This window comes from Chinchilla lanigera, unplaced genomic scaffold (genome assembly GCF_000276665.1).
Source record: "Chinchilla lanigera isolate Chin_1 unplaced genomic scaffold, ChiLan1.0 scaffold00083, whole genome shotgun sequence".
Classification (NCBI taxonomy): Eukaryota; Metazoa; Chordata; class Mammalia; order Rodentia; family Chinchillidae; genus Chinchilla; species Chinchilla lanigera.
Genome location: NW_004955484.1, coordinates 8,120,933 through 8,134,700, shown reverse-complemented (window position 1 = coordinate 8,134,700; position 13,768 = coordinate 8,120,933). Strand labels below are relative to the sequence as shown.

At 44.9% G+C, this 13,768-nt stretch overlaps 1 protein-coding gene across 7 annotated transcripts in view; it reads left to right on the top strand.

Moving 5' to 3' along the window:
* The first annotated feature begins 3,801 nt into the window (after nt 1-3,801).
* Nucleotides 3,802-13,768, top strand: part of Zfp90 (ZFP90 zinc finger protein) — a 25,699-nt gene continuing 15,732 nt past the window's right edge. The window contains exons 1-3 of one of the 7 annotated variants that reach the window (XM_005403570.2): nt 12,642-12,806; nt 12,840-12,867; nt 13,102-13,166. In XM_005403570.2, coding sequence (XP_005403627.1) covers nt 13,134-13,166 — 33 coding nt within the window. In that variant the 5' untranslated portion in view covers nt 12,642-12,806; nt 12,840-12,867; nt 13,102-13,133. The other 6 variants (XM_005403572.2, XM_005403573.2, XM_005403575.2 and 3 more) reach the window with 6 other exon arrangements.

Sequence of the window (13,768 nt, the reverse complement as noted above, 5' to 3'; positions counted from 1 at the left end):
TGTCTTAAGCACCGGCTTTTACCTGATGGGTGTTTAAAATGCCGTGCTACAATGTAACTTAGGAACCCCATTCACTGGTCACATGCATCTTTTTCTTCCTGTACCGTATTCCTCCTCCAACTAGGGTCTTTGCTTTCTCTAGGCTTCTAGTTCCTCTATAAAATGAAGGAGTGGGCCTAGCTAATTTCAAAAAACGTTACGTTTTGTAATAAGTGAAGCCTGAGTCCAGGTAACTCGGCCCCCACTTACTGGGCACGTGAGTGGGTGACATCCGCCTAGGGCTCGAGCCCACCTAGCAGGCAGATGTCTCTAAATGGGGCCCTCGGCAGATTCAGCCTCAGGACCACCTAATCTATGTCCCCTGGGTTTGTGTATGTAGTTGTAGTGTTGGAGGACGTTGGTCATAAACAAAACTACCTCCGAATATTTGCATATTACTTAACTTGCCGTTTATTTTTAAACTCAGATATAATAGCCAAACATGGTGGCACACACTTGTATTCCCAGCTACCTGGGAGGCAGAGGCAGGGAGAAGATCGTTTGAACCCACGCGTTTGAGAGCAGTCTGGGGACAATATAGGGAAACTGTATCTCAAAACAAACAAAACCCAATTAATTCAAGAAATATAACATGAAAAAAAATACTGCTGTTGTCTAGTCCCTCACTCTCTGCCTTCCTCTCTCTTGTGTTTGGGTCATTTCCAAGCAGAGCGGGTGGCTTGGTGTCTTGGTTACTTTTCTCTCATTGCTAAGACAAAATACCCAACGCCAAAATGAAGGAAGGAAAGGTTTATTTAGCTTACAGTTTGTGGAGGTTTCAGTCCATACTTGGCTGGCTCCGAGACAGAAGATAACAAAGCAACAAGAGCAAAGGAGGGAATGGCGGCAAGCATAATCTCCATGCCCTCCTCTTCCACAGGCTCAGGATGTATACAAAGTAAGCACCTTGGCTTCCTGCTGAGTCACTTAGCCAAACCTCTAGACTCCCCAAGTTGACACAATGTATCAACCATAACACTTGGCTGCACAAGTTGGAGGTGCCATGGGTGTGCGGGAGGCTCAGGTGGAATCAGGCTCATACACAACCAACCAGGTTCCGGGTCATTGAGCCTCCTTGTCTCAAGAGCACAGAGGAATCCAGGGAAGCCTTCCGTGGGTGGACACTGTTCATAACTCCTAGCCCAGGTGGAGAGTCTGGGATAAAGCAAGCCAGGCCTTCGGATCCAGGCAAATATGGGATGCCGGGGCATTTCTGGGCCCTGCCATCAATTAACAAGGACAAACCACTGGACAGATGACCTGCTAGAGGGGGGCTCTGTGGGACAGCTGTGTGGCTGTCAAAACCCAAAGAGAGCTGCTTCTGCCCTTGATCCTTTTTACCATCACTTGGCTGGGCTGAGGCGCCTGACCCGGGATGGGGTGAGGGTGCATGGAGCCCTCAGGTTGGCCCAGGCAGGGAGGTAGGAGAACGTCATTTGGGGCAGCAGGGACACGGAAAGCTTTGGCTACAGAAGTGTTCAAGGAACTTTTGTTGAACTGAAAAACACATTGTGGGGCTTGAGAGGCTTCAGAGAATATAATTTGTCTTGAGGGTGGCTGGTGGGGTCCGTAGTGGCCAGCAGATAGACCAAGATCACACTTTCTTGAACATCATCACAGGAAGTCTGTGACAAGGCCCCAGATGCTTGTGATTCACTCTGTGTGGGTCTGGGGGAGTAAGTGTCTAGTTTTGCCAGTATCTACCCCCACACAATGAGTCAATTAGACTGAATTAATGACAAACAGTGGTACAGTTTCCACACAACACAACTGTATTAAATACAACAGAATAATGTCTGGCAATATAAAGGAACCAACCATTGATACACATGATGATTTAGGCATCTCAAAAGTTCACAAGCTGGGCATGGTGGCACATACCTGCAATCCTAGCACTCAGGAGGCTGAAGCAGGAGGATTGCCATGAGTGTGAGGCCAGCCTGAACTACATAGCACGGCCCTGTCTCAAAAACAAAACAAAACAAAACAAAACAAACCTCACACACACTGTGATTTCATTGATTTAATATTTTAGAAATGATAAAAATATAGAGGTGGAGAATAGATCAGTGGTTTTCATGGATTAGAGAAGGAAGCAGAGAGTGTATCACTGTAAAAGAGTCACACAAGGGAGTATCTTCATGGTGATAAGAGTTTTGTATCAAATGTAATGATGGGATTGATAGTATAGCTCAGTAGGAGAGCATTTGTCTAACATGTGCAGGGTCTGGATTTGATCCTCACAACCACCACCACACACGAAAAAGGAATAATGTTTTTATGAATACATACATGTGAAAAGGTGCCATGGAATTATACCTAAAGATATTAAAAAAAAAAAAAAAAAAAAAAAAAAGCTGGGTGAGGGGCCACACACCTGTAATTCCAGGACTCTGTTAGGCCGAGGCAGGAAGATTGCAACTTTGAGCCCAAACTGAGCAACTTGGAGTATAAGTGAGACCCTGTTTCATAAAAAATCATCAAAAGGGCTGGGGATGTAGCTCAGTGGAATGACCCTGAGTTCAATCCTGAATACAAAAGAAAAAAAAAAAAAAAACAAGTGTATGCAAAAAAGATAAAAATCCGGGTAAGATCTGTGGACTAGTTGAGCGCATTGTGTGGGTATCAGTTTCTGGGCTTTGATAATATGCTAGAGTTTGTGTAAAATGCTGCACCGGGGGCAGCCGCATGATGAGCACACAGGGCCACTGCATAGATTACCTTTGCAACTTCTTGTAAGCCTATAATTAAGTAAAAATTTAGTTATAACTGTACTGGCAAGCTGGCTTCATGCTATTTCAAATACTTTTGGTTTAGGGGAGTATAATGCGACTATCCAGGACTGCTTGGTTGTGACAGTCAGACAGCCCATTTTAAACAGACATAAGATAAAAAGGAGGAAATTACTACTTAATTAGTACTTCATTAAACCATGGAAATGCAGGACTAGCTGCTCACAAGGCCAGCTAACTCAGGACTAGCACAGATATCCTCTCCCTCTCCCCGCCCCTGCAACTTCCGCATCTTTAATTCTTCTTCCTCTGGATTAGCCTGCAGCCTGGGGTTCCGTGTGTTGGCCTCAAATTCTCACAGCTCTGTTACAACTCAAGGGGAAAAGCCACCATTTTCTCCCAGTATCTGCATAAAACGCTCGTGAAAGATCTAATCGGCCTGCCTTGGGTCACCTGGAAGGCTGTGACTGTCACTTCAGCAGAACTGCATAGGAGAGAGAGAATATCTTCCCCCAAAAGAGGGATGTGCTGTTACTAAGATGAGGAATGGGATGTTTGACAAAGGGAGGAGGAAAAAAAAGATGCCTATTACAACATATAAAATGGGTAAATATGTTAGTTTTTTTCTTTTTTGGTCTTTTTGAGTCAAGTTCTCGCTATGCAATTTAGGCTGGTCTTGAACTCACTTTGTAGCCCGGGCTGGCCTTGAACTCGAAATGATCCTCCTGTCTCAGCCTCCCAATTGCTGGGATTACGGGCATGGGCCACCACGTCCAACTAAATATGTATGTTAATTAGTGGAAACTTGGTCCTTGAATCTACTGGGAGTAAGGAAACAATTTGCTGGTGGAGTTTAAGGTGTCGTTGTGGTAGCTGGCACACAAGGTGTTGAACATCAGATTAGTCTCAATGCCAGCTAGGTGTTTGCCAGGAGCCTGGTAGGTGAGTAGGTGAGAGCCCTGGAGAACTGTGCTGGGCCTCCAGGACCACAGGCAGGCCAGAAGGGACTCAGCTGTGACCCGGGAGAGTACACAGCACAGAGGCCACTTAGATCCTGGATGTGAGACTGGGTAGCTGAATGACCTTGGCAAATTTTTTATTCTCTGTACCTGATTCCTCACAGGTAAGGTGGAGATTAAAATATCCATCGCACAGGTTGTGAAATTAACTTGAGATAATGTACATAAAACGCCAGGCCTGATACCATCCTAGCAGGTAGAAACTGCCAAATTTGCATTATTGTTAGGTGAACAGTGTAGAACAGTCGTGGGTAGTAGTGACCACCAGGTGGCGCGAGAGCACAGTGGCCTGGGGACCAGCGCTCTAAAACGACGCAGTCAGAGCCGGTGCCTAGTCTTACTAAAGCAACAGGATGCTGAGACTCGCGCGCCCCAAATCAAGGCTGGGTGGGCTCACAGTTCAGCCTCAGACCTCGCGGAAGAGGACTGAAGCTATGAAGTCCCCAGTCAGCGCCCTAGGTGTGTCTTGGCCCAGGTGTGCAGAAAAAGCTCAGGGACCCGGGTTCCCCAGTGCTCCAGGAGTCGCAGGTTCTCTGGCGTAACCGAATCGGATCTGGGTAAGCTAAACTCTCCAGGCAGCGTCTCCTCTCACGGGTTTTAGTGGAAACCAGGGTTAGTGACTGGAACTTGGATATTCTTGTGTGATGGAGGAGGCGGCCTCAGCAAAAGAGCTGGATACACTGCGGGTTGAGTGTGGAATTAAAGATCCAATGGACAGGGAAGACATTTGGCTTTAAAGACGGGTCCCTTCGGCTCGCTCTGGCTGGGACGAGGTTCTACTGTGTCCTGCATCTTCCTTCCCCCAAGCAGAGGGGCGGCCTCTTGTGCACCGGTACAGAGCTGTGAAGACGCTTTTCCAGGCCCCACTTAGTAAAGCGCCGCTTACTTCCGCGGTGTCAGCCCGTTCTCCCGCGCCCAGCTAGTACTGGACTTGCCAGGGCGTCTTTGAGGCGTTGCAGCCTAGGCCGTTGTCATAGAGACAACGAAGTGCGTGGCTTTTGATTGGCTGGGAGGCTCGTTAGCACAGACTCTGTGGTTTTGTACGGGTCTGCGGCACAGCGGTGCCCTTGCTGATTTGAACTCCCGGGCTGGAAAACAGGGGTACTTATCTGTCCAAGGCCTGACAGCTTCGAGCTTACAGCTCCAGGAAAACCGAGAGAACAGATTCCAGCTGACTTTGACTCCTACCCCTCAAATGCCGAACTAGGGAGGACTGTGCTTGCTCTTCCTGTTTTTTGGTTCACGATGACTGTAATTCAAACAAAAATTCCAAAGTATTTTTAGGTAAACTCAGAGATATATAATGTCAGTCCAACATCGAGGTGTGGGGAAGTCTGCCTTGCTTTCTGGTGTCACTACAAGAAATCTGTTTATTACTTTTTCTAACTTCGACAAGCCACTCATACCCCTTGGTTTACTGCCCCCTCGCTCCAACCTCAAATCAGCAACACTGTATGTCTTTGGATGTTTTTCTATAGTCTCATCACCTTCTGTCGCCAAAAAAGTTCTCTACCTTTAAGGATTGATACACCTGGAAAATCCAGAATAAGCTCTCCATTTCAAGACCTTAAACACATCTGCAAAGTCTGTCTTGCCATGTAAATAAACATATTCACAGGTTCTGGGACTTTGGATATGGACATGGACATCTTTGGGGAGCCATCATCCTGTCCACCACAAGATCTACTCAGACCAAAAATAACCTGGGTTATGGAATTTATAAGGAATTTGTAGACGCACTGTGCTGGAGGCATTGGGTATGATGCGGGACACAGACAGACAGAGTTATGCATGAGCTGCAGCAGTACAATAGAGATGCAAGTTACTAAAATAAAGAGCACAGGAGGCAGAGCAGGCTTTTGAGGGAATGCCTCAAGGTGAGGTATCTGTCAGATTGAAAAAAGATGGGTCTGAAAGGATATTACCTTCCAAATTCTTCAGAGTAGGTTTCAGCCACTCTATTTCAGGAATCCTCTAGGTTTTCTTGAACATCCTCTGTATTATGTGGATGTTCGCCTGACACTATTATTCGTTGTCTCGTTGTGAAAAATTATTTGCATGGCTTCTTTTTTGTTTATGCTTTCTTCCCTCCTCCCCCAGATGAAATCCACATAACATGAATTCACCACATACAATTAGAGTGGCTATCATGAAGGAGACAGATAGTAGCAAGTGTGGGAGGACGTGAAGAAATTGGAGCCTTCACACCCTGCTGATGAAAGAGTAAAGCAGTGCAGCCAAGATTTTCAGTTCCTTAAGATGTTACAGGTAGCTACCACATACCCAACAATCCTATTTCTCAGTACCTACCCAAGGGCCATGGAAACATATATCCCCATAAAAATCTGTGTGCACAAATATTCCTAGCTATGTGGCTATTATGAATACATAAAAACCCAGTGTGAACAACCAAATGCCCAACAATTGATGAATGAATGTCATCTCTTCATACAAGAAAATACTACTCAGTGACCAAAAAGAATTAAGTGCCGATAGCTGCCGTGACATGAGAACCTCAAAAAGTGGTTTGTAAGTGAAAGAAGCCCATCACAAAAATTCATACCTTATGGGTGCCTATTTATATGAAATGTCCAGAATAGACAAATCTATATAGATTTTTTAAAAAGTAGATTAGTAGTTTCCTAGGACTGAGAAGCAGCAGGAGTAGAATTAGAGAGTAGCTACTGATGAGCATAGGTTTTCTTTTGGGGATGATGAAAATGCTCACTTATAGTGATGGTTATACAAATACAAAAAAAATTATACATATACAAAAAAAATTATAATTTTTCTTTTTTTCTTTTTTTTGATCTTTTTGAGACAGGGTTTCACTATGTAGCTCAGGCTGGCCTTGAGCTCATTTTGTAGCCCAGGCTGGTCTCAAACTTGCAACAACCCTCCTGCCTCAGCCTCCCAAGTGCTGGGCTTACAGGCGTGCACTACCACACCAGCTTCCTTTGGTTTTTTGATACAGGGTCACTATGCAGTTCAGGCTGGCCTTAAACTCACTATGTAGCCCAGACTGGCTTCAAATTCACAGCAATCCTCCTGCCTCAGCCTCCCAAGTGCTGAGATTACAGGCATATGTCACCATGCCTGGCTCTGAATTATACACTTTAAACTGAGTTCATCTGTATGGTATATAAATCATATTTCAATAAAGCTGTTGAAAAAATATGGGGTGAGAACTGGGAAAAAGATAGACTATCAGAAAATTCTAGGACCACCAGAAAAGGCAGTACAGTCTCCATCCTTATCCATAGGGGATATGTTCCAAGACCCCCAATGAATGATTAAAAGCATGAGGCATACCAAATTTTATTTATATATTTATATAAATTATTCTACATAAACACATCCTGTGATAAGGTTTAATATGTAAATAAAGTATAGTGAGAAATTAACAATAACTAAAACAAATGAATTATGCTGGAATAATATGCTGGAATAAAAGGCATATTAATGTGAGCTAGGATTGTGGTGGCGCACACCTGTAATCCCAGCACTAAGGAGGCTGAGCCAAGAAGATCACCATGAGTGATCACCAAGGCTAACTTGGGCTACATAGTGAATTCAAGACCAGCCTAAACTACATAGTGAGATCCTGTCTCCAAAATAAACAAAATCAAGGAAGCTAAACAAACAAAAAGATATGTTAATATGACCCCCCCCACATAAATATCTTACTGTTTTTAAACACAAACACTGCAATAAGAAGACAGTTAATCTGATGATCAATAGGTAAGGGACTAAAGGGACAGTAGACTGAATATATAGGTGGATATGCTGGACACAGGAAGGACTCATATCAGTGTAGGTCAGTGCTCAATTTGACAAAAATCATAGAAATTTATCAATTATTTCCGGAATTTTCCATTCTGTATTTTCAGATCATTGTTCACCTTGGGTAAGCAAAATTGTGGAAAATGAAATAATGAAAGATAAGAGGTGATACTGTATTAGGAGCCAAGGGAAGAAAGTATTTCAAGAAGGTTGGTTTCAGGTGGACAGAGTAAGGAAAACTCCAACAGACGTTCATTCAGTTCATCAACTGGCCAGTCCATGGTCATTCTGGCAAAATCAGTGACAAAGGAAGGTAAAGATGGAAGCCGCACTACAGCCAAACAGAGCAGAAGTAGGGATCGGGACCTAAGAAGATAGCACACTTTCTACAAGTTCAGCTGATAAAGGTAGGGGCAAAGTGATAGCTGAGAGATTTAAGGGAACAAGGAATAATCTCTCTCCCTCCGTCCTCCCTTCCTCCCTTCCTCCCTCCCCTCCTCCTTTCTGGATAGAGAAGATTTGTGCATGGTGTATAAGGCAGACAGGAAAGGCCAAAAGAGAACAACCAGGAAGAAGCAGAAGAAAGAGGGAATGACAGTTAAGAGACAGGAGCTGAGGGTCCCCAGAGGGAGAACTTTGCTTCAAATCAACAAAAGAGTATCTTCTCTGAGACAGGAGGTAATTTGTAGAAGTGAGTTTGGAGGCATAAAAACGCAATAGGTGGTTTTTTGTCACAATTTTCAGCTCATATGACATTGAATTTTGCAGGTCAGTTTCAGCAAAAGGGTGGAGATCAAAGGATGAAAAGTCCTGCTGAGAGGTTTTCCAGAAAAAAGGAAAAGAAACCAAGGAGAAAGGGATCTTTATGATGTGTCATCGCCCCACTGAAGTCCTGTTTTTCTCCTCCAAAACAATTCAAGAACCTTCAAACACTGAATCTCTGATTAGCTCCACGCTGATTTTTTTCTGTGACATATATTTTAATTTAGTTACTATTTTTCTGTCTTAGGTATATTTTGTTGGTTTTATCTTTTTAAAAAACCCACAGACATGATTCTTTTATATAATTTTAGTTTTCCACTTTCCTTGTTCACTGTCTCTTTACCTCTATATGATCTTCCATATTACCTCTATATGGATTTCCATGTGGAAACCCTTCCATTTGAAGAATGCCCAACTTTAATATCTACTGATGATATCCATTGTATTTCCAAAGGCTTTATTTAATCCTCATTCTTGAAGGCATTATTCCAAGTGTCTTCTGGCTTCTAGTCTAGATGCTTTCTAATTTTTCTGTACTTTACAGGTAATCTGTCTTTTCTCTCTAGCTATTTTTAAGATCTTCATTATTCTGCAGTTCACTACAAGTCATAGTGAAAATTTAATTTTTATTCATCCAACTTGAGATGTCAGTATTCCATACTCTATAAATTTGTATCTTTCATCAGTTTTGGAAATTCTCAGCCTTATCTTTTTAAATATTGCCTCAGTTCTTGTTTCTTCTAAAATCCAGTTTAAATAGGTCATGGTCCTGTATTTTCTTTCTCCATTTTTTCCCTCTGTTTGTCTGCTATAGGTAATTTCTTCAGATCTACTTTCTGGTCACTGATTTTCTGTTTAGTTATGTCTAATTTGTTGTTAACCTGATTTATTATGTTTTTAAATTTAACTTCTTATAGTTTTTCATTTGTAACTGTTGTATTTAGTTCTTGTCCAACTCTGACAATACTTTAGGCTTCTCTTGTTTATTGCTATGTTCAACCATCACTTTTTTTGAAACAGACATATTGGAACCCACAATTGATATTAGTATGAATCTGATCATGCTACTTTTTCTATCATTCATTTTCTGCATGCAATTCACGTAGATTCTTGCGATTCATGATTATCAGTTTAATATTTCTTGGAATCATATATGGGGAAGTCTTTTGGAGCCTGGGCCGAAGGTAGGCTCCTCCAGACAGAATTTGTGAATTCCTGATCCCTGAAAGTACTATTAGCCAGAAATCAATCTAAATTTGCAGTTTTTAGGCCACCCATGGATCGTGAGTTAGGCTACAAATCCACAGAGGGACTAGTCTGTGATGGTACATTCTCAGGGAAAACATTTGCCCCTTCTACTCACTCCCAAGGTTTGAAACAGCCAATTTATCTGAAAGACCCCAGCATGAAAGGTTCATCCTTGGACTCCCAATTCTTCCTGAGAGTGAGGAAGGTCTATTAGTCACCTCCTTTGATGGGACTTGGATTTTATCAGCTGGCCCCTGTCCTTACAGGAGTGTGAAAATCAAGCTCAAGCTTGTCTCATTTGGCAAACAACTTTAGGAGAAGGTTCGCTTTCGTGTTCTGCCTACCATGCCAAGTTAGCAATTTTGTTTTAGTGTCGCCTATCGTGTATTCCTTACTAATTTAACAGCTCATCGGTGCACCTTGAAAGACTTTTAAGAACTGTTTTATCTGGCACTGAAGTTGCTGAGCCCCATCGCCAGAAATGGAAGTGCATTTACGGGGTCCTTGGAGGAAACTCAGGGATACCTGACTTGGGAATTCTGGCTCCAGAAGCTGGCTCTGCTTTAACCTCTTCCAATCGCCTCAGCTCTTCCTCACATCCAGTTAATTCCACAGCCTCTTACTGGGCACTGCACTCCCCAGGCCCCACCTGCCCCAAGTAGCCTGGATAAGACAAAAGGGGCAGACAGATGCTGGGAAGGCCTCTTGTTGCTTTTGCTGTCTTCTGCTTGCCATAAACTTGTTCTCCTGTGTGTTGCCCCTCTGCCAAGCCACCTGCCTTGGAGTCAGCTGCTTATGGAGTGAAACCTCTCACACTGTGAGCCTCTGAGCCAAATAAACCTTCCTTCCTTCAACTTTGAGCGTTCAGTATTTTGTCTCAGCAATGAGAGAAAAGTAACCAAGACAAGCCGTCTATGTTTTTGACTCTCTTTAGAATGCAGAACTTAATTCTCCACTCTGAGTCCTGGTCACCAATTCCAGAATAACACGAAAAGTTCCTCTTATTGCCTCTTAGTAAGAAGTGATTCTGCTGCTTTGCCCATTCAATGGTTCCTGTCATTCCGAGTAAAACACTCCTTGTCATGATGCCCCAAACCCGGCTTGATTCATACCCCACCTTTCCTACCTCTACTCTGCTCTCGCTGTCCTTCCCCTCACTTTGCAATTAGGCATTGCAACAGGTATCTACAGAGGCCCAGTGGGTAACTGAAAGCACAATAAAGCTTGGCATCTCTGTATTCATCTTATATCTGTCTCCTTTATTACCTTAAAACTTTGGGTCAGATCCCTGTTCAGCTGTGCATGTAGGTATGTTAATCACTAGAGAAGTGTCTATCTAAAAAACTACTTATACAAGGTTTATCAACCCCAAATTCACCTAGCCTATTGCATCCTCCTTCAAGACTTTGGACAGCGAGAATAAAGTAATTTTCAGTATTTGGAAGGACATCTAAAAGACAGCTTTTATAATGTCCAATTTTATTTATTTATTTATTTATTGAGACAGAGTCTTGCTTTGTAATTCAGGCTTGCCTTGAACTCACTACGTAATCCAAGCTGGCCTCAAGCTCATGGCAATCCTCCTACCTCAGCCTCCTGAGTGCTGGGACTACAGCCATGTGCCACCATGCCCAGCTTAATGTCTAATTTTAGATCCCTTGGAAGAATGTCTCAAAGTCACCAGACATTGTCCAAAATCTGTAGTCATCTTGAATTTCAGGAAAAGCAGAGCCTTGCAGACCATTCATTGATAAGCCCTACCCACCCTCCCAAGCAGGAACTGTCACTTCAAAGAAGCAATCCTCAGATAATAATCAACCAGACCACAGCCTGACTAGGATTACCCATGTCGCCAGCTATGCAACCCCCAACCCTTGTCTTTGTTCTTTTCTATAAAACCCCAAGGTTTCTGTCAGTCCCTAAAAGACAGTTCTTGACCTTTTTATCTGTCCTCCTGGCATAGCCTGCCCTTCACCAATGCTCTTGACTGAAGTTTTGGGAACTACATCCCTAGCCTTTTTTATTTTGCGACAAGATTTGCTAAGGTCCAGGTTGGTCTCAAATTTGCAATCTTCTTGCCTCAGCCTCTCCAGTAGTACAGACACGTACCACCACGCACGGAGAAGTCATTAACTTCTTAATATCCACATTCTTGATAAAGCAATGCAACGCCAGGTATGTCTAGGTGCAGTCATTTTCTACCTTGTGAGTATGTGATGGTCTAAGGTTAAGAATTCAAGTCTGAGGCCCCATATTGTGGCACATGCTTGTAATCCAAGCACTCTGGGAGGCTGAGACAGTAAAATTACAAGCTGAGCCCAGCCCGGGCAATTTAGTGACTTAGCAAGTCTTTGTCTCCCTCTTTCTTCTCTTCCTTCCCTTCCCCCTCCTCCTCCAAGTTTAGGAGATTTAGGTTGATTTTTGTGAACTAAAACTCTAATAGCTGTATCTAAAAGTTCACCTATCTTTGTTTTCAAATTTTCTATTACCTATCGCTTATTCCAAGCACAAAATCCTGAGCAATGGGATACCAAGAAATGAAATAACATGCTAAGTAGCAATTTCGTTTGGTCACTGTTCAGGTCACATGTTTTTGTTTCTTTTTTCTCCTTATTAACATTAAGTATTTCATGGAGTATAGCGGTTATAGTAATTGTAGCTCGGGGAGTCTCAAGACTGTCCACACTTATGGTAATGACCTACGGGTGGTCTTACTTCCTGTCTCATTCTTGTAGCTGAAGTCAAGACCTGCAATTATCTTGTTGCTATGTTTACGTTTTTGTAGTCCGCCTTGTCTACTGGCGCCTACGGCAACCCACATTTGTATCCCACCACTAGCAATATGACCCTGGCACGTAGGAGGCTTTCAGTCATTAAACGGACATACAAACACTCAAACCACACAGCCAGTCTTTCTCAGCACTCACCACAGTACCCAGCAGGGCACACAGCGCCCCCAGGGGTTGCCTTTATAGGGCCTGCGCGCGTGGGACTCTGGGTAGTGTAGTTTGCGCGCGCGCGGCGTGGCTTGGGAGGTGCTGGCGTGAGGCTCCGCGTGCGCAGGCGCACTTCTGGCTTTGCCCTACCGCTGCGGCCATTGTCCGCCCCCCGTTGCGGCGGAGACCGCTTTGGGCATCTGGCCTTTCCATTGAAAAGAACCAGACAGAAGAAAGCCTGCAGCCGGGGCGGGAGGGGCCAACCCGAGGGCCCGGGTGGGCTCGAGGTCACGAATCCGGAGGGCCCGGGTGGGCTCGAGGTCACGAATCCGGAGCTCCTTGGAGGCGGTGATTCCAGAGTGTGCGCGGGTCGGCGCGGCACCTCGCGGGTTTGGGGGCCTCGCCCACCGCCTGCGGATGGGACTGGGCGTGGCCGGAGGGGATCGTCCCGCACACCCTGGAGGCTCGCCTTCGGGCGAGCGGGAGCGGCGGGCAGGGGCGGGGCCCGAGCTCCTTCCATCCTCTAGCAGCACAGTGGCCGAGCTGTCCCAGCCCGGTGAGCGCCCTCTCCTTTCTCCGCAGTTCGGGTCCCGGAGCCTCCCCGCGAGGCAGGAATGGTCCCCAGGCCGCCCCCCGCCGCGCCGCAGGTGAGCCGCGCCTTTGGATCCGGCCGAAGCCCCGAGACCTGTTGGGAACGGTTATTGTTCTCCGAGAGATACACAGTCTTGACCTGATTGCTCCCTCGGAGGCTCGTAACCACGTGAAACCCTAGCGTGTGCAGAGCTGGGCGGTGTGGGATTCCCAAAGCGGGGGGCATATATGCGAGTAGACCGCAACAGGGCAGTGTGGTCTTGGGAGAGGAGCTAAGGTTGGAAGTGACAGTATTGAATTCTGGGTGCGGGGCCACTTTCTGAACTCTTGTCAATGAGGAGTGGAGAGGGTGGGGTGACAAGATAGAAACTAGAGGAGAAAGTGAATGACTGTCAGTGAGTCTGGAGGGAGGAGTCCCAGCTTCGGGGCCGCTGGCCAAGGAGAGACCTTAGGATTCAGAAGTTTGGTCAGAATATGCTTAGGAAGAGGCTGGTCATGGGCTTTCTTGGGCAAGGATAACAGACAAACCAGCCAGGACCGACTTGCTGCAAGCTTTTCATGGCCTTTTCTGCTGGGGCTTGTTGTTTGTTTTTGAACTGGGGATTGAACCCACAGCCTTCCCACTATGGGTTCATACTTCACAGTTTACATCCCAACC